General features: G+C 42.1%; 1 protein-coding gene across 1 annotated transcript in view; it reads right to left on the bottom strand.

The window, feature by feature from the left end:
- Col14a1 (collagen type XIV alpha 1 chain) overlaps nt 1–25,660 on the bottom strand; it is a 208,091-nt gene that overhangs the window by 5,019 nt on the left and 177,412 nt on the right. Inside the window, 4 exon segments of the mRNA XM_052747825.1 lie at nt 2,147–2,224; nt 18,317–18,505; nt 21,594–21,660; nt 22,601–22,636. Of these exon segments, the coding sequence (XP_052603785.1) occupies nt 2,147–2,224; nt 18,317–18,505; nt 21,594–21,660; nt 22,601–22,636 (370 nt within the window).

Below are 25,660 nucleotides of genomic sequence, written 5' to 3'. Positions count from 1 at the left end.
GCAAGCAATGATGAAGAGTTTGTCATTTACAACAGCAGAGTGAGTTTTGAGACCACCATGAAGTAAATTAACTTTAAAAGATGTAACAATGAGGGGACCAGCCATTCTACTCATTGTGTACTTTTTCCTAAAGTTGAGTCCCTGAGCAAAGGATCATATCATAATCACATGTTCTCCTCAAAGACAATGCTTGCAATCAGCTCCAACACTGGGGAGCAAAATGTATTCTTCTCTGTGTCCTCTTGGGCATTCAAGGGAAAGGAGTAGGCCATTCTCAAAAACCTCATTTTCTCAATGGAGCTCTTGTTTTCCAATACAGCCCCTCATGAATCCAATGTGTAGGCATGCACATATGTACACACATGAATACATTCAAATCACAGTCTCATAAAGCTAAAATTGTTGTGTAAATTAGTACTGGCTTACATTTTCAGCTAATTAAATTAGTCTAGGTCTAAAAACATCATCCTGGAAAACACAAATGGAAAGTAGTTTAAAATTGGACCCAGTACATTAGTCTAAATTTCCTTAGGCCATCTTACATCAATTAAGAACTTTGAATGGAAATAAGGGATGATTAAAATTTTTTTTTGAGTTCAAGAAATTTGTTGGGTTTGGTTGTTTGGTTTTTCATGCCTATTGAATTTTAGGCCTGGTGTTCCTTAGTTTAAAAAGCATTCTCCAACTAGAAATAAAAGCATTCAACTACATAGAGAGAGGAAGGGGCTTTAGAAGTCCCACCCCTAACTGAGGAGCTATTGGAAATTGAAGGCTGCTGTGAGATAAGTCAGTTTTCTTCCAGGAAGTGACGCCTAAGAGGCTACCCACACTTGAGTAGGTTTTCTTGCTTCTGTATACATGTAGGCAGTACTCAGTGGACTCAGTGGGTTTTTTTTTCTTTTTCTTTTTTTTTTTTTTTTTTGTTTTTTTTTTTGTTTTTTGAGACAGGGTTTCTCTGTGTAGCTTTGCGCCTTTCCTGGAACTCACTTGGTAGCCCAGGCTGGCCTCGAACTCACAGAGATCCGCCTGGCTCTGCCTCCCAAGTGCTGGGATTAAAGGCGTGCGCCACCACCGCCCGGCGGGTTTTTTTTTTTAAGAGCACATGAAGTTGGAAGGAAAAGTGATGTATAGGAGGCAGATAGGGCAGGAATCTGAGAGGGAATGGAGATGGATTTAATCAAAACAAATTATGTGTATATATGAAACATTAAAGCTATGAAAATTAAAATCCCACTCAACTAACATTGAAATGAGATATAGACAAAAGTACAGCTTGCTGTTTGAAGGATGAGAAAGTCTACAAGTACATTCAGTTTCAGTCCACCAGTTCTCATAAACCACCGAAACTGTGGAACACATGACATCAGTTCCTCACACAACCTCTGGTACTAAAAGTACTTACAATTAAGAGGGACCTATTGATTCTGTGTTATCACTTAAAGACATGTTCCAAAACCACTGTTACACTGAAAAGGAAAATCTGTACTCGTTTGACTCAATATGGCTAAGACTAGGGTTGTAAATACAATAGAACACGAGCTCATGTTTCCGGTGACAACTCAGCTCATCTGGAGATAATTTGAAAAGCATGATATTGTACTCAACTCAAAACTTCCACAAAGCTCATTTGGCAAGACAACCACAGCAGGAACCACCAGTATTCTCCAAATTCCCTTGTGTTTCTCTAGATTTCATGCCTCCCTTCCAGTTCAGCTGAGGCTGTGTGACTAGTTCCAGCCAGAGGTGTGTGAATGTGTAGGAGATTGATGGGCTTTTTTCACCTTTTTCTTGGAGAATGCATAACTCATGATGGACATCACATGGTTCAACACAGGGGAGGATTTACCTCAAACACATGAAAATATGCAAATGTGAAGTAAAGTTTCATCGTATCAACAAGCTCCTAGGATGTATGTGTTCCTGTAGCCTTATCTAACTCATTCAGCCAAAATGAACCCAAATGTGCTGTCACTTTTTAGACTGACATCATGGGTGGATTGTGACCAGTGCATTAGCCTTGCAATAAAATAAATAAGAAACACAGTTATTCCTGTTGACACCAGGGTGAAATATGGCTATTTTCTTCACCTAGGAAGTGACCATAAAGAGTTACATCTTATAATTTCTGTTAGGTAGAAAGATTTACCTGCTGGACCAGGGGGACCTCTTGGGCCTTGAGTTCCAATGCCTGGATTTCCTTTTTCTCCTTTGAGACCAGTTAGACCTGTTTCAAAAAAAAAGGGGTGAGGACAGAAGTTCTCTTAAGAATTAAGTCTTGGAAGTTCCATTTTTATGTGTTACAACAGTTCTTTTCTGGGGAGGGCAGTGAAGTTGCGTTAGGGTTACAGGTATCATAGGATTTTTCGGTTAGATTCTAACATGGTGAGTTTGTGCAAAGGCACGTTATAGAAGATCTGCACTGCAATCTGCTCTGTTGCTCTTTCTCCTTCCCACCAAAGTGGCTCAGGCTGCCAGGAACTGGCCCTGTCATTGCATATACCAGACCACTCAGTGTACGCACTTGGCAGTCCACAAATAGCACAATAGGAATCACAAGAGGACATGTCTAACATTTTCCTTTTGGTCCGCCTCATAATATAATCTGCAAAAGGCATGAACTGTAATTAAACAACAAACTTCTGAAGAGTGTGACTTTCCAGTAAGAAGTTGGAAGCCTCAGGAAAGCCTGTGTTTGATTTGGCTGATTCAGTCCCATAAAAAAATCTAAATGTATTTGAGTTTCTTTTCCACTGGGTAGACCTCTTATTCCAAATAATTTACAGGGTTTTTTCCCCCTTTTGAGTTAAGTTCTCACTATGTACCCCTGACTGGGCTGGAACTTACTCTGTAGACCAGGCTAGCCTTGAACTCACAGAGATCTGATTGTTTCTGCCTCCTGAGTGCTGGTGTTAAAGGTGTACACCACAGCACCTGGCTCAAATTTCAGTATTCTTCACATTTTTACAGGTTAAAAACAAAACAAAACACAGAGACACATACTCTGACACATCATTATGCAATCATATTCTACAGCAAGACCACTGGATGGGTGATAGCACCTTTAGGTGTCCCAGCCTCAAACCAAGACAGGTTAGCATTACGTTAGAATTAGGACCCATGGCTCACATGACTCTGTGTTTCAGCTACACAGTGTTCAGGTGCAACAATGCTTTGAAAGATTGGAGTGAAGGACAGCATCTCTCTTGGACCAAATTTACTGAGAAATAATGTCTAATTGAGAGCAGAAGAAAATGTCAATAAATCAGAATGGTAAGCTTGATAGGTAGTAGTAATATAAAGGATTTATAAGTTCAAATTACAATAACTTTTTCCTGATCATGAATATTCACTGTAGACAAATTTGAAATCATAATAATCAAGAATTCTGACAGCTGAAAATAATGTTTTCACATGTTAGTTTCTAAGCTTTAAAAAGAAAAGTGTCAGTATAGTATTTGTTCTAGAAATAATGAGGAAGGATGAAGGTAGTTAATGATGAAGTTTTTAAACAATGCATATAGAATGACTGGCTATGCAGTTTGGATAGATTCTGTAATCCTAGTCATTATCTCTTAGGATCAAAATACCATGGCATCTCTGAAATAAAAATCTCTTCTTTCTGGGCAACAGTCATCCAGTGAGCCAACTACACCAGCACTTCCCAACACCCATTCCTGCTGCCCATGACCTTGGTGGTGCTAAGTGAATCCACGAAAGATCAGTCCTTCTCTCACCAACGCGGGTAGAACCACCATGCTCTCCCTATCTGTCCACATCCAGTTGAGATCTGACTAGCCTTTTGGAAGTCCACAGGGAGGTAAAGATTTCTCAAAGGTAAACCTGTCGTCTCTGAGTTTCAGTAGTCTTCATTTCGTACTCAGCTAACCAAGTTGCCAGACAGGAAACCACCCTACACAAGTGTGGTTAGTTACTTTGGTGTCACAGTGACCAAAATATCGGACAGAAGCATGTTAAAGGAGAGAAGGATCATTGAGGCTCATGGTTTCGGGAGTGTGGGTCCTTCAAGGTGGAAAGGTATGACAGAATTCAAGGTGGCAGCAGTGTGGAGCAGGGTCTGCTCACACTGTGATGAACCAGGAAGTGAAGTGGGGTGGCCAGAACTCGGGGTAGACATAACCTCCAAAGCCCTACTTGACTCCTAAAGTCTCTACTGTCTTCAAAACTGCCCTGTAAGTGGCGGCCAAACACAAAAACCATGAGCCTCTCAAGACATTTCAGATCCAACCCACTTGTAGACCATCTACTGCACGTTAGTTTAGAAGCTAACTACAGTTAGTTCTTTCGATTGGATGGGGTCCCCACTTGTCAATGTCTGTGTCCTAAAATGTATTTTGGTATTTAGTGACAATCCCTCTTCTTCTGTCAGAAGTTACACGACTTTCCCTACAGGGATCCTCTAATTGTGAAGGAATTAAAACATAATAAAATGCTGATGACTAAATGCTAAGCTGCTCCTCATTATCATCTCCCATGACTCAGAGACCTCTCATGACCTTATGCTACAAGCGCAACTTGACTTGCTCTCAGCAGAAGACAGATTAGCTTAAAGGGAACTCCAGGAAAGTGCCCTCGGGAACAGCTCCCCAATTCCCTGACTTATTCATTAGAAAGAAAGGGGCAAGGGGGGTTAAAAGTAACAAATTTGGTTGTTTTGATTTTGTAAATCTACAGAGAAAAGTAGATATAATTCGGCGCTATCTGCAATGCAAATAATAGCAACTGATAGAAAACCTCACAAAAATATCCAGCCCATTGAAATGTCTCAGAAAAGATGAAGACTGTGAAGATACAAGTCCATATTGTTAGGGAAATTCGGGTTTTATTGTCCTTGAAGTTATTGTATAATCCATACTCAATTTTTTTGTGTACATATGTGATTCCCATAATGGAGAGTATTCATGCCCACCATACCTGTGCTTGACTGTAGGTCTCATTCATTCATTCATTCATTCATTCATTCTCTCTCTCTCTCTCTCTCTCTCTCTCTCTCTCTCTCTCTCTCTCTCTCTCTCCCTTTCTTTCTCTCCCTCCCCTCTCTAGGATTGAAATCAAAGTGCAAGTTTACACAGATCTGCAGATGGACCTGGAGATGCTTTTGTACACCTTGTAGACCTGGTTAAAAAGCAGGAGAACCAAGTGTCCTAAAACATGTGTCCACAGCAGCTCATAAGGTGGTTAAGTCCCCAGAGCTGGGTGTGAATAAATTCTTTACAGAAAAAACACAGTCACAGTTCATAACAAAGATTTTTGCAAGGACCCAAGATGAGGCCACTTGATAATGAGATGGGGCCACCCAAGCTAGGTGCCAGTGCCCTTTCTAGGGAGATGCTGGGATTCCTTAGTACAGGAGATATTCCCTCCTCAGTAACCATTTCCCTTGTTTGCCTCTATTGCGATTTATTCCTCACTCTTTTTCCTTTTGTTGAGACAGGGTCTCACTGTATAGCATTGGCTGGCTGGAAATTCACTCTGTAGACCAGGCTGGCCTCAAACTCACAGAGATCTACATGTCTCTACTTCCCAAGTGCTGGGATTAAAGGTGTGCATCAGCATGCCTAGATAGTCCTCTTTCTTAAATTATCAACTCAACCCGTCTTCATAATTGTAATAAGCAGAGTCGCCATGAGTCCAAGAGATCAAGGGTTACCTATCTTATTTGTGGTGACATTTTATTGGTGTCTTCCACACAATATGTAAATTAAGAAAAGTTTGTTGCATGAACTAACAAATGAATGGATGAATTTTCTGCTTGCATGGCTTCCCCACAGCCTTTGCTAACTCTGACCCATCATATTGTTTATTCTCATTTCCATCTTGCCCCCAAACTAGAGCCTTTTGACTGCTGGCATCATACATATTGAGCTCTCTTGACTCAGACCAAATGAGAGTCTCACAATGAATAGGTGAGACTATATATACTGGAACGTTTTATTCAGTTCTGTGCCCTTGGCCACCCCAAGCACTCCAGTATATACAGGATATATAGTATATACAGGATGAAACCTAAGTGAATGTATGTTTAGATCAACACTTAAATATGTATAACAAGCAAGCATGATCTCTGAAGGATGGATAGTCACAATTCCTTAGGTTGAGGCTTTAGCTCTGATCTTCTCACTCTTAAATTTTGTAAAACTGATTTTTAAAAATTTAGTGCCTCATGGGTGATGGTGGCACACGCCTGTAATCCCTGCACTTGGGAGGCAGAGGAAGGCAGATCTCTGTGAATTTAAGGACAATCTGGTCTACAAAGTGAGTTCCAGGACAGCCAGGATTGTTACACAGAGAAGCCTTGTCTTGAAAAAAAATATCTAGTCCCCTATGTGCCTGTAATCCTAGCACTCGGTGTTATAGGCAGTGATCATAATTTAAGGGCAGCCTCAGTGACACAGTCTCAAAAGAAAATTATTCTGTGTAATTAATATCCATCATATTTTTAAATGATTGTTGAACTACTGGGTGAATGATTGACATGCCAAGTCCCATTGTAGGCTTTGTAAAGGAAAAAATGTGGCTGGCAGTTTATCAGGTATTCTTCTAGACTATTTCACTAGGTCATAAATGCCAGGTAGTTTATGTATGTAAGCTCACTTTTAGTCTTCACAAGAACCAATAAGGCTGTTGTTACTACTATCCCTGAAAGGGGGCTGTAAAACCGAGGCCAAGTTACCTGTCCTTAAGTAGGGCAAGAGAACGCAAAAGCAATGCATTACCACCTCTCCAACCGATGCTGGTCCTGTAGCCTATGTCTGTTCTTGATAGGTTGTGCTTTCTCAAGCCTGCCAGATGGTCTGCATGTTCCCTCTCCCATCAAATCAGCAATCACCCTTGAGTTTATTAGCATGTTTCCTCTTGCTCACTTGCCCTCTGCTCTTAGTGAGACTCAGGGCCGAATTTAAAAGGATTTCTCTTACTTACACTGACTACATGTCCTGTGTCTGGCCTTTGTTGTCTGTTTCCTATTTTCTTTGGCCCATTGGCCTTCAGCTTGGAACGTTTTATTCAGTTCTGTGCCCTTGGCCACCCCAAGCACTCCAGGCAGGAATCTCATGCAACTCTAAGGAGCAGAATCACTTCTTCCTGAGCCGAGACATTCGGAGAAACTCCTGGGATTGCTGCCTAGGCAGATATGCAAGGCCTGGGGAATGCTTTCCATGTCATTATACTAAAAGCCAGAGACTGTGAAGCAAGGCTTCAGCTGTGTTATATTTGTCTGTTGCCTGGGAAATGTTGGCAATGAGATCTAAGTATAGTCTGCTTCATGTGATGTGGGTTCCAATGCCTGAAAGGTACAAGGTACTTAGTACCACTTTCAAGAGGGCAGTGTGACTGATCAGTTCCCTGAGTGTCTGATGCATTTTCCTAAGCTCTCATGCTTCTATGTGTTTGGTTGACAGGACTAGTTAAGATCATACAGAGCTCTATACTTGGTGAGAAAGTGGCCAAGGATGAAAAAAATACGGAGTTGTTTTAGGTGTAAATAAGCCCAGCAAAAGTTCTTCCTGTTGAATTTTGATGTTAGCAGCTGGCTAGTTACAATGCTGTTATAATTCAGAACCCTGCCAGGGACATACAAACCACTCTAGACCTTTTTGGGAAAGCGAATTTCACAGAGACAGAATTTCAAAGATGAGATGATATTAGAAGGTCTTCAAAGCTACATAGAGATGCAGCCTATAAATGAACAAGAGCAGGAAGTCACTATCAACCCTTGAAGTGCAGGGACAATAGGAGAAGCTGATATGAGGGGAGATGGAGCAAGAGGAGGAGACAGAGAGGAAGGTCAGGTCGACAGTGGTTACCACACACCCGTCTACTACAGCGCTGTAGAGTACCTGGTCACAGTTACAGCTACATGGACGGCCAAAGGGAACACAGGTCATGTCAGGCACCAGGAATCCCAGTTTTTTTACTCATGACTTTTTGTTACTCACATTGTGACCCCCACAGTACATATGAATGTCAGTGCAAAGGTCATTTTTGTCACTTTCATCTCCAAAACATCAGCATCCTTCCTTAAACGATATTACATCAACTACAGCACAGATCATTAAGAACTCATGTTATTTATAATTAGTGGGAAAAATTGAACCAAATATGAAAGCTTAGAAAATGAATATTTTAGGCTCAGCATGAATATTCAACCCATCAGTGACATTAAAATGATAGTTTGGTCTCCATGCCTTATAATATTGAACTGAAAAATGATGCAATGGTCTCTAGCCCTGTGATTGAAGGGAACTGGGATAAGATCAAAGTCTGCAGAATTTTAAATAAAAGCGCTTTTAAAATCAACAGAACTTTTTGAATAAGCATACTTTGTGTATAAGGACTCTCATTATGTTTTCCATTTTCAACGAACTTCAGAAACATCAAGCTCTTTGCTGTATTTACCTAGTAATCCCATGCCAATATGAAATCTAAAACCAAGCAAAATTGGAACGGCCAATGCATGTGCCTTCTCTATGTATGTTTTACCCCATTTTTAAAAAGTACACTTTGGAATACACTTATTTCATCATTATTGTATTTATTTTTGAGACCCCATATTCAAAAACCCACAAAAAATAGTTGATTATAGATAAATAACCTTGGTTATATCATATAAGTTTGGATTTGTTATATTTCTAGTGCACTTATTTATTATGTTCAAGCCCTGAAAATCTAGAAGATGGAAAGGTATAGCTTAATAAAAAGGAATTCCTTTGTCCCGGCCTCTGTTTCTCCTCCTTTCCTTCCCTTCCTCCTGTTGTACAACCCACTGCTACCATCCAGTGTAATAAAATCTTTAAAACTATAACAACCAGAGACGTGATGCTCATATCACTCACCTATAATAATGTTCCATTAACATGGTGTCTCAGACACACACACACACACACACACACACACACACACACACACACACACACTGATGTGAGATATTTGTATACTGTGTGAAGATGTATTGCTGTGATTGGTGTAACAAAAAGCCAAACAGCCAACAGCTAGGCAGGAGGTATAGGCAAGATTTCTAGGGAGAGAAAGGAAGAGGAATCTAGGGGCAAAGGAGAAGCCAAGAGACAGAGAAGAAACAGGAGGTGCAAGATGGAAGAGAGGTAACACCATGTGATAGAATGTAGATTAATATAAATGGGTTAATTTAAGTTATAAGAGATAGTTAGGAACAAACCTAAGCTATAGGCTGAGCTTTCATAATTAATTAGAAATCTCCATGTCATTATTTGGGAGCTGGGTGGTGGGTCAGAAAAATACTCATTACATATAACAACATGGGCTTTTTCCACTTTTATCATGATGCTAGAGTGATTGAGAAATGGCCGTCACAAAGCTAGCCAACAGGCAATCAATGCCATACTTCATTTATGATTAATGAAAGAACTACTGTATTTCAGGTAGTATGAGGAACTGAAACAAACATTCTATTTGGCCTTTGATGAGAATGTAGTCTCCTTGGTGAGACAGAATTAACAAAAGTGAAATCACTAAAATCCATTTCAAGACAGTGTATCCCACCAGGGTGCTAAATGGTGCGTACCACACATTAATGAGGTAGGCATCAGTCTGTTGATTTATTAAATATTTGTTTGGAACTGCTCTGTAGATGCTAAGTTTTTTAAATTTTTGTTTAAATAAAGAAATAATTATATTGGCTTCCATGGGGGGAAAAAAAGAGAGGCTTTTATATATACTGTTTCATAGCTTTCGTTCTGGTAGTAAAGACATAAGTTAATCTGATTTCAGTTTGACAGTGGCTTTGTTTAACCTTCTTGTGTTTGGAGAATAGTTTTGTCTTGATTACAGTGTATCTCAGGAACAGGATTATAAAAGATAGTGATATCTATAGAAAATGTTTTTCTATCCTGTCATACATATACTTCCTTGAGGTGCTTAAACCTACATATTCTATCTGCTTCCAAAAAGTTACATCAACTATTAAATGATTTGAAAAGCCACAAGAGAGAAAAACACACATGAAGGGTGAAAGTTGGCACCCTGGACAGACCTTTCGCAGCCCATTCATTCCTAAGTGTCCCAGAAGTCACACCCTGTGAAGGAGAGGGGACTCGGTCACACTATTGGGTAGAAGCATTTTGCCTAGGTTTGATCTGGGAGGGTGAAGAACTAAATCATGGCTCATAATTTTGTTACTTGCCTTGCTCCAAAACAGACTGCATATTCTCCCTGTTCTTGAACATGAACTGTGTTTTCTGACTCCCACCACTGGTTTTGACCAATAGAGGATGGTAGAAATAAAGCTTGAATTTCTGAGACTAAGTCCAGAAAGACACTGTGAACTTCCTTGTTTTCTACTGTTCACCACTGGCTCTGAGGAAAGTAAGAGTCCATGGAGAGTTCCATGTTGAGGAACTGAGCTCCCATAGCCATCCTGGGCCCCAGATGCCTGCCTCCTGCCCTGTGAGGATGTTGTCTTGAGCAGGTCTCCTAGCTCAGTTGAGCCTCTGGTTGCCTACAAGCCTGGATGACATCATAACTTCCACTTCAAAAGGCACTGTGGGCTCAATTCTGAACCCCAATCCTTTGGAGAAAAAAAGTGAAATGCAAAAAAAAAAAAAAACAAAAGAAAGGAAGGAAGGAAGGAAGAGAGAGAGAGAGAAACAGAGAGAAAGGAAGGAAGAAAGAAAGAAAGAAAGAAAGAAAGAAAGAAAGAAAGAAAGAAAGAAAGAAAGACAGACAGACAGAAAGAAAGAAAGAAAGAAAGAAAGAAAGAAAGAAAGAAGGAAAGAAGGAAAGAAAGTGGAAAGAACAACCATTGGCAACACTTGGAGGAGATCATAATTAGGAAACTGATCTGTCAGACTTGAAGAGAGGGGCCTTGTTCTAAAGGGAGTCCCAGTTAGATTTCCTTTGATCATTGTATGAGAAGAGGGTACCTGTATTCACCTCTCAAGAAATACGAAGTGGGAAAAGAAAGAAAAATATATTTCAGTTGATTCTTTTCTTTTTTGCAGTTTTTATTTCTTTTATTTTTTAAATTAATAAATGTATTTGTTCTTCTCTCATATATTACATCTTGACGACAGTTTCCCCTCCTTCCTCTCCTTCCAGTCCCTCCCTATCCCACCTCCCTTCTCGCCCAGATCCACTGCTCCTCCATGTCCCTTCACAAAAGAGCAGGCCTCCCAGGGATATCAGTCAAACAAGACATGACAAGTTACAATAAGACTAGGCACATCCTCTCATATCAAGGCTGAACAAGGCAACCCAAAAAGGGTTCCAAAAGCAGGCACAAGAGTCAAAGACACCCCCACTCCCACTGTTAGGAGTCCCACAATTACACCAAGCCACACAAGCATGACATCTATGTAGAGGAGACTAGGACAGACACATACAGGCTCCCTGATTATCACTTCAATCTCTGTGAGCCCCTATGAGCCTGGCTTAATTGATTATGTGGGCCATGTTCTTGTGGTGTCCTTGACCCCTCTGGCTCCACAATCCTTCCTCCCCTCTTCCTCAGGATTCCCTGAGCTCTGCCTAATGTTTGGCTATGGCAGAGGAGACACCATGATCAGTTGATTCTTAATAGCAATGGATATAAATAACACGTGCCATGCAACTGAATATCAATAGTAACACAAAAAATAACCACAGTAAGACATAAATATTCAACTGCCAAACAGCAGTTTGGCAAATCATAGTGAAAACTGTTTACACACTTTCTCTAATCAAGTTGATGTGTCCCCTTTATTCCAGACCCAAGCCAGGATACATGGGACATTAAGAATTTTCACAATGATCCTTCCCATTGCTACAGTCTTGGCTAGGAGTTACTGTTGTGCCTTGATTCTGACTAATAATCAGACCATCTGTCAAATTATCTGCAGCTCTCACAGCTAACTTTTAAATTATAGGAATACTGAACACAAGAAACCTCCCTAGCATCAGATCTAGGACTCCATTTTCTAAGTTTATCCAATATGTTATAGATGTAGGCTCTCTTAGTATGGGGCAGCAATCCCTGCCTTCATGCCTTTTCTTGGTCTCTTAGACAGACTGTCATTTATTTATGGTATCTGAGCAAGGTCAGGTCAAATTTGTGTTTGATTAGGGACATTCTCTTGGTTGGATCACTGATGTTCATATGCATGGCAATCTCGTATTTGGAGTCTTAGCAGATCTTCACTATGAACAAATGCGCAATAATGACATCCTGAAGAGGAACTTTAGAAAGTTTACTTTGTTCCTAGGATGTAGTTCAGATTCCTCCTCCAAACCCAGCGAACAAGCATTGATCATATAACTCCCTTCCCATCCACACTTTCAGCTGGCTTCTGTCTCTTCACTCAGAGTGCTACCTATGCTAGTCACCAGAAGCAGTGAGTCTCAGAAGTGCCACCCTTAGCAGATGGCCCTGATATTTTAGGAAAATTTCTATTTGATGAGATGATATAAGTACAGGGTATATTTGCATCTAGGAAAACATCATTTCAGTGAAATATAGATCCCAGGTCCTGGTCCCCCGTTTTTCTTCCTAGTGACTTTGAACAATTAGAAATTCATATTTACTGCAGTTTTATCATCTAAGATAGAGCTTGGCTAGGTGTAGTGATGTACACCTATTATTTCAGCACTTAGGAAGATCAAGAGTTCAAAACTAGCCCCAGGTAAATAGTAAGTTAAAGCCAACCAAGGCAACACGAGACCCTGTCTCAAAAAAAAAAAAAAAAAAAAGAAAAGAAAAAGAAAAAAAAGAAAACCCAAAATGGCTTGGAGAACAGCTCAGCCAGTAGAATGCTTGCTTTGTAAACACAAAGATCTCAGTTGGATTCACAGAAGTCATGGAAGAACAAGGAAGAGGAAGAAGGAGGACAAGAAAGAGAAAGAGAAGGAAGAGGAAGAGGAAGACAAGGAGGAGGAGAAGGAAGAGGAGGAAGAGGAAGACAAGGAGGAGGAGGAAGAGGAGGAGGAAGAGGAGGAGGAAGAGGAGGAGGAGGAAGAGGAGGAGGAAGAGGAGGAGGAAGAGAAGGAGGAGGAGGAGAAAGTAGTAGTAGTAACAGCAGCAGCAGCAGTAGTAGTAAGTGGTGTGGTGTACTTATAGTCCTAGTACTGGAGAGGCAGAAACAAGAGGATCCCTGGAGTTCACTGATCAGCCAGCTTAGACCAACTGGTAAGGCCAGTGAGATGTCTCAAAGGTGATGGAGGTGGCACCTGATTAGCACATGCATGTACACACAAATACATGAACACATATGCACACACAAAAGGAGGGTCTGATCCAGGGCTGGAATGCACACACATGAAGGTACACACACACACACACACATACACACACACACACACACACAGAGAGAGAAAGAGAGAGAGAGAGAGAGAGAGAGAGAGACAGAGACAGAGACAGAGACAGAGAGACAGAGAGACAGAAAGACAGAGATACAGAGAGAGACAGAGAGACAGAGAGAGAACAGTAAGGGCTAATCCGGGCCTAAAATGTACTCCATGGTTAAACATCTTTCTAGTATATGGAAGACCCTGGATTTGACCTTCAGCATCACAAAAATAATGGGGCTAATTCAGATCTCATAAAGTTTTTATTTTTAATGGATATCATGCTAACAAATAACACATGGTATTTGCTCCATATACACCCGCACTCTTTCTTATCAAAGTCCACAGTTACATCTTCCTCTAAATTCTGAAACTGTTTACTGTCTACAATCTCAAGGTACTGGACACCCCAGCCTAAAAACTCAGTAGTAGGTTCACCCTCTTCCCTCTCTGAAACATTTCCCAACCTTTTGAATGAGGTAGTGTGTGTGCTGGTCTATGACAACAGTCAGTAGAGGTATTTGATGCTGAATAAGTTATAGCCACAAATAATAGTATTATCTCTCACATGGAGAAGCCACAAAACCTTACACAATCCCTGTCCTGAATAAAATTTTGCTGATTTATTGTGGAAAACATACCAAATATGAAATTCAGCTGTCACTGATGGAAAATAAAAAAATGAAACTATTGAGTTGGACGGTGCCTCTGATCCAACTATTTTTTGAAGAGTCATAGGAATTGGAGGAATTATCAAGAAGACTGAAGTTGGGAGAGTTTATTGATTCTTTCTGAGTAAATTAAAAACACCTCATTCCAAGTAAATAACTCATTTCAAGTAAACGAAGAAACTCATTGTTGACCAAGATCCCGGTGTGGATATGAACATTTCAACAACTAGAGAAAGGAAATGGTAGATGAATGGATGATCAAGGGGATCTAGTTGGGATCACCCAAGCCAATGACCAGAGAGGCAGAGGAGGGTCAGAAGAGCCAGCACATGAGTGTGGCAGCTCAGAGAATCTGGGAGGAAGGTGAAGGTTGATCCTGGTATAAAGAGCCCTGTACCCCAGGGCAGTGTAGACTGTAATGAGAGGGACTAAGCAAGCAAAGAAAATGTGGTTCCACAGAAAAAGAGTTTTCTTTGTCATAAGGTAAGAAAAGGCAGGTGAGAAAGCAGGCTAGATAACAAAAGCATGATGTTGTGCCGAATGGAGGCCCTGAAGTTCTGAGAGCCAGCAAGTGGAGAACTCAGCAGTGGAGTGTGTGAAGGAAACAGCAGCTGCATGGTCTCTTTGAATCCTCCCATTCTGAGGAGTCTCTGTACATTACAATCTAAGAGAGAAGAGAGCTGACGGGATACTGTTCCTCGTAAGTTCTGAGTGTGGCTTTCTGACGTGAAATGAGACAAAGAGTCCAGGAGGAGGGAAACAGACAAGCAGAATGAGCAAAAATCATCTGAGGGAAGGAGAGCTGCAGAGAGCCATTAGACCAAGGCAATGTCTGTCATTTTCTTCTGTTCTCTGAACCAAGGAAGGTTTGGCCAGTTCTCAAAGGAAGGAGTTAAGCAAAGATGCCATTCTAAGACAGTACTTTTCAAACGGAGATAATCAAATCCAAGATCCCCTGCCATGGTTAGTGTGTGAATTGGACACAACCCAGAATCACCTGAGAAGAGAATGTCAACAAGCTCCACCTATGGGCATGTCTATGGAGAACTGTCTAGATCAGCTCAACCTATGGGCATGTCTATGGAGAACTGTCTAGATCAGCTCAACCTATGGGCAGGTCTATGGGGAACTGTCTAGATCAGCTCAACCTATGGGCATGTCTATGGAGAACTGTCTAGATCAGCTCAACCTATGGGCATGTCTATGGGGGACTGTCTAGAGCAGCCCTGCCTATGGAGGATATCTATGGGGGACTGTCTAAAGAAGCTCCACCTATGGGCGTGTCTATGGGGACTGTCTAGAGCAGCTCTGCCTATGGAGGATATCTATGGGGGGACTGTCTAAAGAAGCTCCACCTATGGGCGTGTCTATGGGGGACTGTCTAGAGCAGCTCTGCCTATGGAGGATATCTATGGGGGACTGTCTAAAGAAGCTCCACCTATGGGCGTGTCTATGGGGACTGTCTAGAGCAGCTCTGCCTATGGAGGATATCTATGGGGGACTGTCTAAAGAAGCTCCACCTATGGGCGTGTCTATGGGGACTGTCTAGAGCAGCTCTGCCTATGGAGGACATCTATGGGGGACTGTCTAAAGAAGCTCCACCTATGGGCGTGTCTATGGGGACTGTCTAGAGCAGCTCTGCCTATGGAGGATATCTATGGGGGATTTTCTAAAGAAGCTCCACCTATGGGCATGTCTATGGGGGACTGTCTAGAGCAGCTCTGCCTATGGAGGACATCTATGGGGGATTGTCTAAAGAAGCTCCACCTATGGGCGTGTCTATGGGGGACTGTCTAGAGCAGCTCCACCTATGGGCGTGTCTATGGGGACTGCCTTGATTGCTTTGACTGACGTGGAAAGACTCAGCCTGAAAGTAGGCCGTCCCTGTTCCCTGGTTTAGGTTCTTGACTATGTAACAGTGTAGAAAGCTAGCTGAGCACCAAGCATGTGTGCGTGCATTCTTTCCTCTCTGCACTTGGCTGTGGATGTGGAGTGACTAGCTGTTTTAACTTCCCATTTCTTTGACTTCCCCACAAGTGTGAGCTAAAATAAGAAGCCTTTCTCCGCTAAATGACTCAGTGATAGAATATTTTATCACACCATCAGAAATGAGACTAAATCACCCCCAGGGAAGGGGGGCTTTAAATGAAAGTGGAAAACAGAGTTAGGGTGCTGCTCCACTTACCCCAGCATCATCTGTTTGCAAGGCTACTGGACCAGCATTCCACATTACACCTCTCCCACCCTGGCTGTCCTAGAGCTCAGAGATTCACCTGCCCCTACCTCCAAGTTCTGGGATTAAAAGTGTGTGCCACCATACCCCATCCACTCACATATATTTCTATATATTTTCCTGTACAGTGTGTTTTTTAGAAGCTTGAAAAACTTCAACAGAGAAACCAAATGAAGGACTTCTGCTGAAAAACTGGCCAGATGAAGAAAGCCGTGAGTCTTCGGACTCAGCAGAGAGTGGGCTACATTTGAGTCCTATGCCAGAAAATATTTGTCAGGCACATTTCCTTTTATATTGCTTTCATAGTTTATTATATTGCCGACTAGCAATATTTATTGTTCCTCATTATGAAATGGTGTTGTCTTAAGCATCATGATAATCACAATTGATGCAACAGTGAAAAAATGCCTCCTTTGTTTCTTATTACCAGTCCTGATGTTGGCTGACTTTGAACCCTGTTTGGCCTCAGTGCCTTTATATGCTTCCTTTTATATAAAACTGGAGGACCAGAGAACAGATGGATGAGGGCTTCAATTTCAATCCCACTACACACACACACACACACACATACACACACACACACACACACACACACACACACACACACACACACACACACAGAGGAATGATGATGTGGAAATTCACGTACCCAACAGTTATCTAGCTACCCTTTGAGAACTCCTGGGTAATTTTTCTTTCATCTAATCACTCAATTATCTTGCCATATAGGAAAGACTCGGTTTGGCAAGAGCAGAGTAAGGATTTCCATACTGAGCAAAGGCAACTTGGAGCTTGCTGGGAGTGACTCAGGCACTGGCTCTATACTCTGTGAGTCACTGTTTCCCTATCCCCAACACCACTGAAGGGCACCCTGCTGCCAGAAGTAGACTCCCTCAGGGTGTCCAGATCTTTGGTGCATTGGAAGGGCATTACGCCCTTCTTTCTGACTTTGTGTCCTGCATGATAATCACCATCAGATCATAATCAATGTGACAACCTTGTAGGAAGCAAGGTTAAAAGCATTGTGCACTGCCAATCACAACATGCTGACTATCATTCTCAGGAGCCTAGCTGTCAACTGATGTCAGAGGCACACAAAACCAAGAGGAAGAGTCAATAAGCGTACCACATGTCCATGGGTGGCTCTACTTTCTGGTCTGGGGTGATGAGGATGAGGTTCATGCACAGGACAGGATTAACCTGAACCTTGCACTAAGAATAAGATGCATAACACAAGGGAAAGTGGATTTTTCTAAAGCTAGACAAATAAATAATATATGTATGTGCAGAGGCAGAAATGCATCTATTCAGGTGGCCATGTGATTTTTGTTCTTAAGTCCTTTTAGGTGATGCCACAACCCCTACAGGCAAAGCTCAGGGACAATCACAAAAAAGCCTGAGGACTGAGACAACTGTTGCAAGATAGTCTTCTCTGGACATGATAAGGATGTTGCAGCCATGAAATCTCAACAGTATGGTTGCCTGCACAAGACCACACCAGCCAACATACCAATATGGATGAGGGAAAAGTTGACAAGGCCCTACCCCTAAATGAAAGCTACAAGAAGTAAGTGGCTGCCGAGAGAAGGAAAATCAGGTTCTTCACTGATGAGTCCCGTGGTAGGTGCCCCAGTCCTAGACTGTCCGCTCTAAGCATATGTCCACATGGTCAAACCTAACTGGACTCAGTAAGTTGGATATATCTGTGTATCTGTATGCAGATATAAGAGTAATTGTAGAAGAAGTAATAAATTTGAGAGGGCATAATGGGGGGACAAGGGACAAGGGAGAAAAGGGAGTTATGGAAAAGACATAAACAGTGTATTCACATATACAATTCTCAAATAATTAAAACAAAAGCCTCTTAGCGGTAAGTTGGGGCTCCTGGTCCTACTCTGTCACACAAGTAGATATACTCTGATTAAGATTGAGTATATTAAGATATACTCAATCTCAGGACATATAAGAAATTTAGTAACAGAGAGAGAATTAATTTTGTTCTGTTGTTTCGGTCTCTGTCACTGTATAAGCACCCCAGTCACATTCTGATTCACTGTCCCCTTCCCTGGGGATAGCCTGTGAAAGAAGTGGCCCAGCTTACCTCGTTCTCCTGGGGTCCCTGGCACACCTGCATTTCCTGGGAAGCCTGGAGCACCTGGAGGTCCTTGGTCTCCAGGGGTCCCAGGTGAACCTGGTCTCCCAGGCTCCCCAGGTGGACCCTGGATGGTCCGGATGGATGTGGAATGGCTGGGGATCTGGTTGAGGATGGCTGTGTACCTGGCCATATGACCTGAGCAACAACAAATAAATGAACTGTCACACATTTAAAGGAGAAACGGGGGGGGGGGGGGGTAAATCATTCTTCAAACCTCCAAATAACTCTGTCAGATGTCCACTGAGGAAAAGGCACACCCTTCTGAAATGGGCTCATTTGTAACTTAGGATGTTTTGCATTTTATCCTAGATGATATTAACAGCTGGGCTGCATTCAAGTCATATCTCATGTGTTTGGAATTCCACAGCTCACGTCAGCATTGCCATAAACATCATTGAACAGAAGTCATAAATTTTATACTCACCCCAACATTTATCTGACCCCTGAACCCTCACCCGGCTGCCTTTCTCCCCAGCAATTTCCCTTCACGTTAGTTACTTGTCTTTGTTCCAACCCACAAAGCCTGCTCCACCCTCCTGCTCTCAAATCCCCAGACAAGTCCCATGTCTGCACTCAACTCTGGTTCCAAGACAGTTTTTTCGAGAACCTCTGCTGTGTCCTAGCTGCAAGCTGCCCCTGCCCTGGGTTAAAAACAAAAGAGAAAACAAAACAAACAAAAACCTGTTGCTCTCTCTTGTAACCTCTTAACTTAGTTATGTTTGGAAGAACACATTTTAATAATGACATATAAAGCCTTAATACCATAAATACTTCATTTTCCAGCATCTTTAAGGGTGAGATTTCCCCACCTAGGTGATTGTTATTCATCTTCTTTTAAGAAATGAGCAGTTCATTTATTATTATTTCAGTGTATAGGGGCACCCACTCTTTTTCGTGACTTTTTTTGGGCTTCTTTGTTTCTGTGAGATAAGGAGGTCTCACGTCTCTCATGCTGGCCTTCACTAGCTATGCAGCTGAGGATGACCTTGAACTTGTCATCTTCCTGCCTCCACGTCCACAGTGCTGAGATTCAGGCAGGCATCTCTAAGCCTTGTTCATGTAGTGCTGGGGATCAAACCGAGGATCTCACACATGTAAGGCCAGCACTCTACCAACTGGTCTACATCCTCAGACATATTTATCTCCTTTTAAATACCTAAATACTTAAATCTAAATAAAAACAGTAATCGTATTTTAGGAAGCACATATAAATACATCCAATGTATTCTTTCCTTAAACTATGACTGTGATCCGGGATGCTCTTCTGATTCAATCAGCAGGCATGTCCACTGCTGTTTGGGCAGGTGAGGCATCTGTCTTCTCCACTTCCCACTTTGACAGGAGCTGTCATTCATCACTTCCGCAGCTGGTGTCACTCTGCCCTCCCTCCGTTTCCCAAGTAACTCTTCTTAGCATAATTCTTGCCATCAAGTAAGAACTAAAACCAGATGACTGGGCTTGTGTGGAAGTATATGCAAACCCCAAAATAGGGTTCTGAGTGAGAGTTTAAGTAGCACAGAGGAGAGCAGAGCTGTGTTTAGCAAGACAGCCAGGGTGTGGCAGATGCTACCATTTCCTCCACCTACAGCTGCACTGACAGACAGGCTCTCCCTATTGCATAGACTCCTTTCAGCTCTTGTCTCATTTCCGACTCTGTTCCTGGAAGTCATTTATCAAAGTCTGAGGACTTCTAAGGAAAAAAACGACATCGGGCCCTCGACTTTTAGAGTACGTTTTAAGAAGTTACATAGCCAAAGTTTTCATCCTATAGAAAACCAGGCAGCAAATACTGTGAATCACTCTTCCTGTTGTGTGTAGGAAGCCATATGAAGATTCAGCCCAGTCAATTTTCATACAAGTTTTATTTCCTACTCATTTACATTGTCCATTGGAGATTAAGAAACCCATGAAATAACACAGAGCTTGTATGAACTTTCGGTGCATCCTACTCTAAAAGAGACTAAAGTCCAGTTTCCCTTGTTGAATGTACCGTTTCTAAAGACCTTGCCTTGCCACTAATTGGAACTGTTTAGTTTCATTGGTAAATTTTCTCTTCCACACACACTGGCTGTGGGCACTCTAGGATTGAGTAGAATTGAATTCCGGTTGAATACAACACACAGCGCAAAACTGTACTTGAAAGTAGCAGCTTTGTCCTCCTTCTGCTACTGATAATTTTGCCTGAGTGAAAACCTCATTCCTCCATCCACACATCCCCAGAGCAGGACCTGGGCTTATCCCCAAGGAACAGGTGGAATTTTGGATCTTGCCCACAGACCTTGGCACTTACTGGACTCCACTGGCCTGATGCCCGCACCTCTCCAGCTTAAAGTAAATATAACCCTGAGACAGATAAGGCAACTATCCTGAAAATGCCATGCCTAGAGGAGGAGGTTGCCATCAGTGTGGGGAGTGTGGGCATGAGTGCTCCGCTCAAGTTGGGTGGGTCTGACAGGAATTTTTGTTTTTACTTGGCCTCAAATATTCTGAAATGAAACACATTCATGGAAAAGAGAAGGGCCCACCCTAGTAACCTTGTGGTTAGATTTTTGAGACAAAATATATAAAATAAGTGGGCATGTGTACAAAATGGGTGAGTACAGGAATCTGTTGTTGAAATAAATGCTGTTGAAACATTCAGGTTTGAAAATAAATAAATGGAATAAATATTATAACAAGTATGTTCTGGTGTGATTTTAGGAATGATGCCCAACTGTCATATCAGATGTCGCATCAACCCTATGAATATATGTATATTTTGGCATACAGCCTAAGGAATCAAAGGAGGGGCCTTGGGCTAACCAAAGGTAATGGGTATAAACCGGATAAGAAAGGGAAAATGATTAAAATCTGTGAGCCAGTAGAAACCAACACCATGGTCATTTTGATTCTGACAGAGTCTGGTTTTAACACTTGAGAAAGTACCTATGCACTTGGTGGGAGAAGGAGAAATGGAAGATCCAATCAGAGCAGTTAAATTAAATATTAATTTGCAAATGGCTCTTGGAGGGAGGACATGGGAGTCTGGCTCCTGGGCCATGATTGTAGAGCTCTAGAGCAATCTGTTAGGATGGTAGGTGGTTCAGAGACAGGGCCTGAAAAACTATGTGTATTCAGCAGTACATAGCTTCAGAGGGCTTCCTTGGTCTCCCTAGTCCTGGGAATGGAGACTTCCTTTGAACAGGAATGAGACATGGCCTGGATGACCAGCATGTACACTTACTCTGGATGAGCTGCTCGCATACTTGACGTGCCACTGCCCTCACCATGGCTTGGGACTGCAGGTCTCCCTGGATGGGAAGAAAGTGTATTCTTCAAGCATGGCCATAAGCGCAGCCATACAGCTGGGACATAGCTGACCTGACCCACTGTTTCCAGCAAGACTCTAGGATCCTAGCGGCAGGGCAGGCTAACTACTGTGGTTAATGCAGAAGAGGCATATTGCACCCAGGATTCAGGGTTTCTGAAAGACTTTGCTGATTAGATTCATATGCTCAAGTAAATATTTTTTGATCCCAGATTCTAAAAAATTGTTAACAATATGTAAATATGCTCATAAATAGTTAATGCCTTCTCAAGTGGTGGCTCATTTAATATTAATAACAACTCATAGGAAAACAGTTAAGCCCGTGCTACGGCTAACTAGCATTAAATACATTGCCAAAGTTTTCACAGAAATAACCTGTTGAACCTGAGACTGGGCTGTTTCTACCCCAGCCAAGAATGCAACTACATTAGGAGCCTCACAATTTCTGCAAAGAGAAAGTGGGCACTGAAATTGAAGTGACTTGAATTTCAGGGCCTTTTCTTTGAGTCTATCCAACCACGGTCTTGCTTCATGCCAAAACTATGCCATCAGGAAAATGGGAGTCCTGTGCCACAGGCTGGCATTAGTGTAAAGCCATCCACATCCATTAGGACACCCTTCTACATCTATTATGTTATTTCCATCTCAGCTCCACTTTGTGGGTTAGGTGAGTGTGGTTCTCCCTGTGTTTATCTTTAAGGAGTGGAGCCCAAGTTCAAGGAGCCAGACGGCGGGAGCATACAACTGGAAATCCTCTCCTGGCCCCCAACCCAGCCAGATGTTTTCCCTGGGAAATGTGCTTCTAAGTGAAGGACTGCTGGGACTGCAATGAATACCACAGTTGGCAATGACCATTGTTCATCCGGCTTAGGCAAGGGCTGCGTGCAACCACCTATGGCCAGAAGCATCCTGGGAACACTTACTCGTTCACCTCGCTCTCCCTTTGGTCCAGGGACACCCTGTAAACGTGAAGAATAAATTTCAAGTTACTTGGGATGCTGTGCTGAACTATGAGTCAACTTTTCATAGCTGACAAAGGCATTTTCCCCCCCAAACTTGGGTGAAAACAGGCATCAGGAATAAAACAGGTAGCAACCTGTAGTCCCACCGAGCAAAACAGCTTATTTATGCACTTTAGTCCTCTGGATCTTTCATACAGAGAGGTGGCCGTTTGGAGCCATGGAAGTGAAATGGTGCAGCAGTACTGTGGAGTAATCTGTTTTCATCAATGGTATCATCACAACTTCCTACACCAAACTCCACGCAGTATGCTGAACTGTATAGAGTACGTCATAATGATTCCACAAACCCCTTCTGAAAAGTTTCTTTCTATAAGAAAGGTAAAGAACTCCTCTCAATCTAGCAGTTAAAGGAATTGATGAGATCTATGAAACCCCACAGCCTCAGCCTGCTTCCTCTGCAATGATAGTAAGAGTCTCTACAACATCAGAGCTCATGTGTGCATGCTTTCTCAGCTGAAATCTTATTTAAAACCACAGCTTGGCTACTTTTGACAATAAGAAACCTTGCTATTACTGTAAAATATGTACTGAAAAAAACACAATGTTTTCAGTGTTTCTGCAATGAAATTATGCTTATAATGGGAAGCAGGTGTCCTCAGAAGGCTGTCATATTTCTGTGTCAACTCACAGGCAATATGGATGCAACATTTCTGTAATTACTCCTAGGCAGGTGAACAGAATCCATGAATGGAATATGCCACATTGTCAGATTATTTCCTCTTGTTTCTTCAATCTCATCAGGTCTCAAAACAAATGCAGTGTGGAGTCCAAACTCAGCTTTGTAGGTTACCCAAGCTCAAAATTCTCCGTTTACTTCACAGGACCCAGGGAAAGAGAACGCCATGACGCACAGTGTGTGCAGATGTTGGCAGCAGAAGGACTTCTTCCCGGGTTGATTTCAAGCTACACACATAGTCATAGTTGGGGTTGGCAGGGGAAGGGGACCAACAGGGACCCTTCCTAAGCAGGTAACAGCAACCCACTGTTTTTTTCGTCTCTTTTCCATGTGTGCCCTTCCTAATGTATTTAAAACACACACACACACACACACACACACACACACACACACACACACACACACACACACACATCTTAAAATATCTTTTTAAATAAGAAGAGGAAGGGTAGGTGGGCACAAAGTCACATCCCTAGCCAAGGAGCTCCTGAGAGAGAAAGAGTCAATTTTCTTTAAAAGTGTAGCCTCTGGTAAGTTGACTGCACTCCAGCAGAAGGCCCCACATCTAACAATATAAGGGCAATGCAAATTGGTGGGTTTATTGTTTTTAAAGACACAAAGTTGGGTGGGTAGGAAAGCGAGAGTGGATCCGGGAAGAGCTGGAGGAGGAGGGAAATATGATCAAAACACATATTAAATTCTCAAAAAAACTAATGAAATTAAATAAATAAAAAGTTTTAAGAACAACAGATATTTTGGGGAAAATGCAAGTCTTTGGCTCTTCGATCCATTTAAAGTCTCTGCGTTTCTTCATAAGGCAGGGACTCTCGAGAGTAGAAGACCCACCGCTTAGAACCTCAGGGCATGCTGGTGATTTGGAAATAAGTGGCCAAAGAGCTTGTAAGAGGATCCCAGATTCCAGAAAGCAAGCAGCTCCTGCTTGGCATGTGAGCTCCACAAGGCTGGGTCTGTGTCTAGCTAAGGGATTTCCATATGCCCATCTCCAGAGAGTGCCTGGGACATGGCAGGCGCTCACACATACGTGTTAACTGGATGATTGAGTGGTTGGGTTTCATTTCAAGTCTGCATTACTAGCCAATCTACACTTTGCCTCAACAGCCTGGATAGGAAAGAGACAGAAGCAAAATAGTTAAGACACACTACAGGGCATTGTTAGAGGGTTAGAGAAAGTGTTAGTTCTGTTTAAAAATACCCAACTTCCACAAGAAAAACTTGCTTGCAAAAATAAGATGTATGCAATTCTCTCTCTCCCTCCCATCCTCCTTTCCTCCCCCTCCTCTCTCTCTCTCTCTCTCTCTCTCTCTCTCTCTCTCTCTCTCTCTCACACACACACACACACACACACACACACACACACACACACACGCACGCACGCACGCAAACACACACACACTCACTCTCTGTGTGTGTGTCTGTGTATAACAGCCTAAATTCATTTCGTAAATCAATTCACAAGCTATTCCTTCTTCCCTTAACACCTGTCACCCCTGCTTTCAAGAGGACAAAACCCCAGAGAAGGCAGTGTCCACTGACAGGTCCTAATGGAGACCAGACACTTATGACACCATTGGGTCAAAAAAAAAAAAAAAAAACACCTTTGGGGGCATTAGATACAAATCAAAAACCAGCCGAAGAAAGAAAGAAAGAAAGAAAGAAAGAAAGAAAGAAAGAAAGAAAGAAAGAAAGAAAGAAAGAGAGAAAGAAAGAAAGACCCTGACCTGACATTTTAATATATTCAGAATTGTAAATTTTAATAATGAATATTTGGTTTGCTTTTACCAGCCACTGTTCTGGGTACTTCTTATGTATTCCCTCAGTTAGCCCTTCCAATAGCTTTGTAAGGTAGCTCTTTTTATCCCTATAATAAATATTTCTATAAGATTTAATTCATGCAGTCCTTGTAACAACTGCAAGCTACAGTCCCAGTTTACAGATTAGGAAAATCACACATGGAAAATTCAAATCCCATTTGCCCGAGATCACACAATAAGGAACATAGAAGAGCTGGAACCTGAGGCCAACTTGTGGACTTCTGGACCTGGTCCTCTCTGTTGCTTGGCTAGAAGAGGATGCTGTTCACAACAACCATGATCCAGAATCTTCAATTCCAATTAAGAAAACATTTTTCCTAATACAAACAGAAGCAAGCAGGCATACCACTCCCCTCCCCACACACTTCATTCTAGGAATGCAGAATGAAGTCCCAACTTGAGCCATTTAAACAATTGATTGTGAGCCAGGTGTGGTGGCGCACACATTTGTCA

Source organism: Peromyscus californicus, unplaced genomic scaffold (assembly GCF_007827085.1).
Source record: "Peromyscus californicus insignis strain IS unplaced genomic scaffold, ASM782708v3 Scaffold_20__1_contigs__length_68692818, whole genome shotgun sequence".
Taxonomy (NCBI): domain Eukaryota; kingdom Metazoa; phylum Chordata; class Mammalia; order Rodentia; family Cricetidae; genus Peromyscus; species Peromyscus californicus.
Note: the sequence above shows the minus strand (reverse complement) of the source record. Positions and strands in the feature narration are given on the sequence as shown.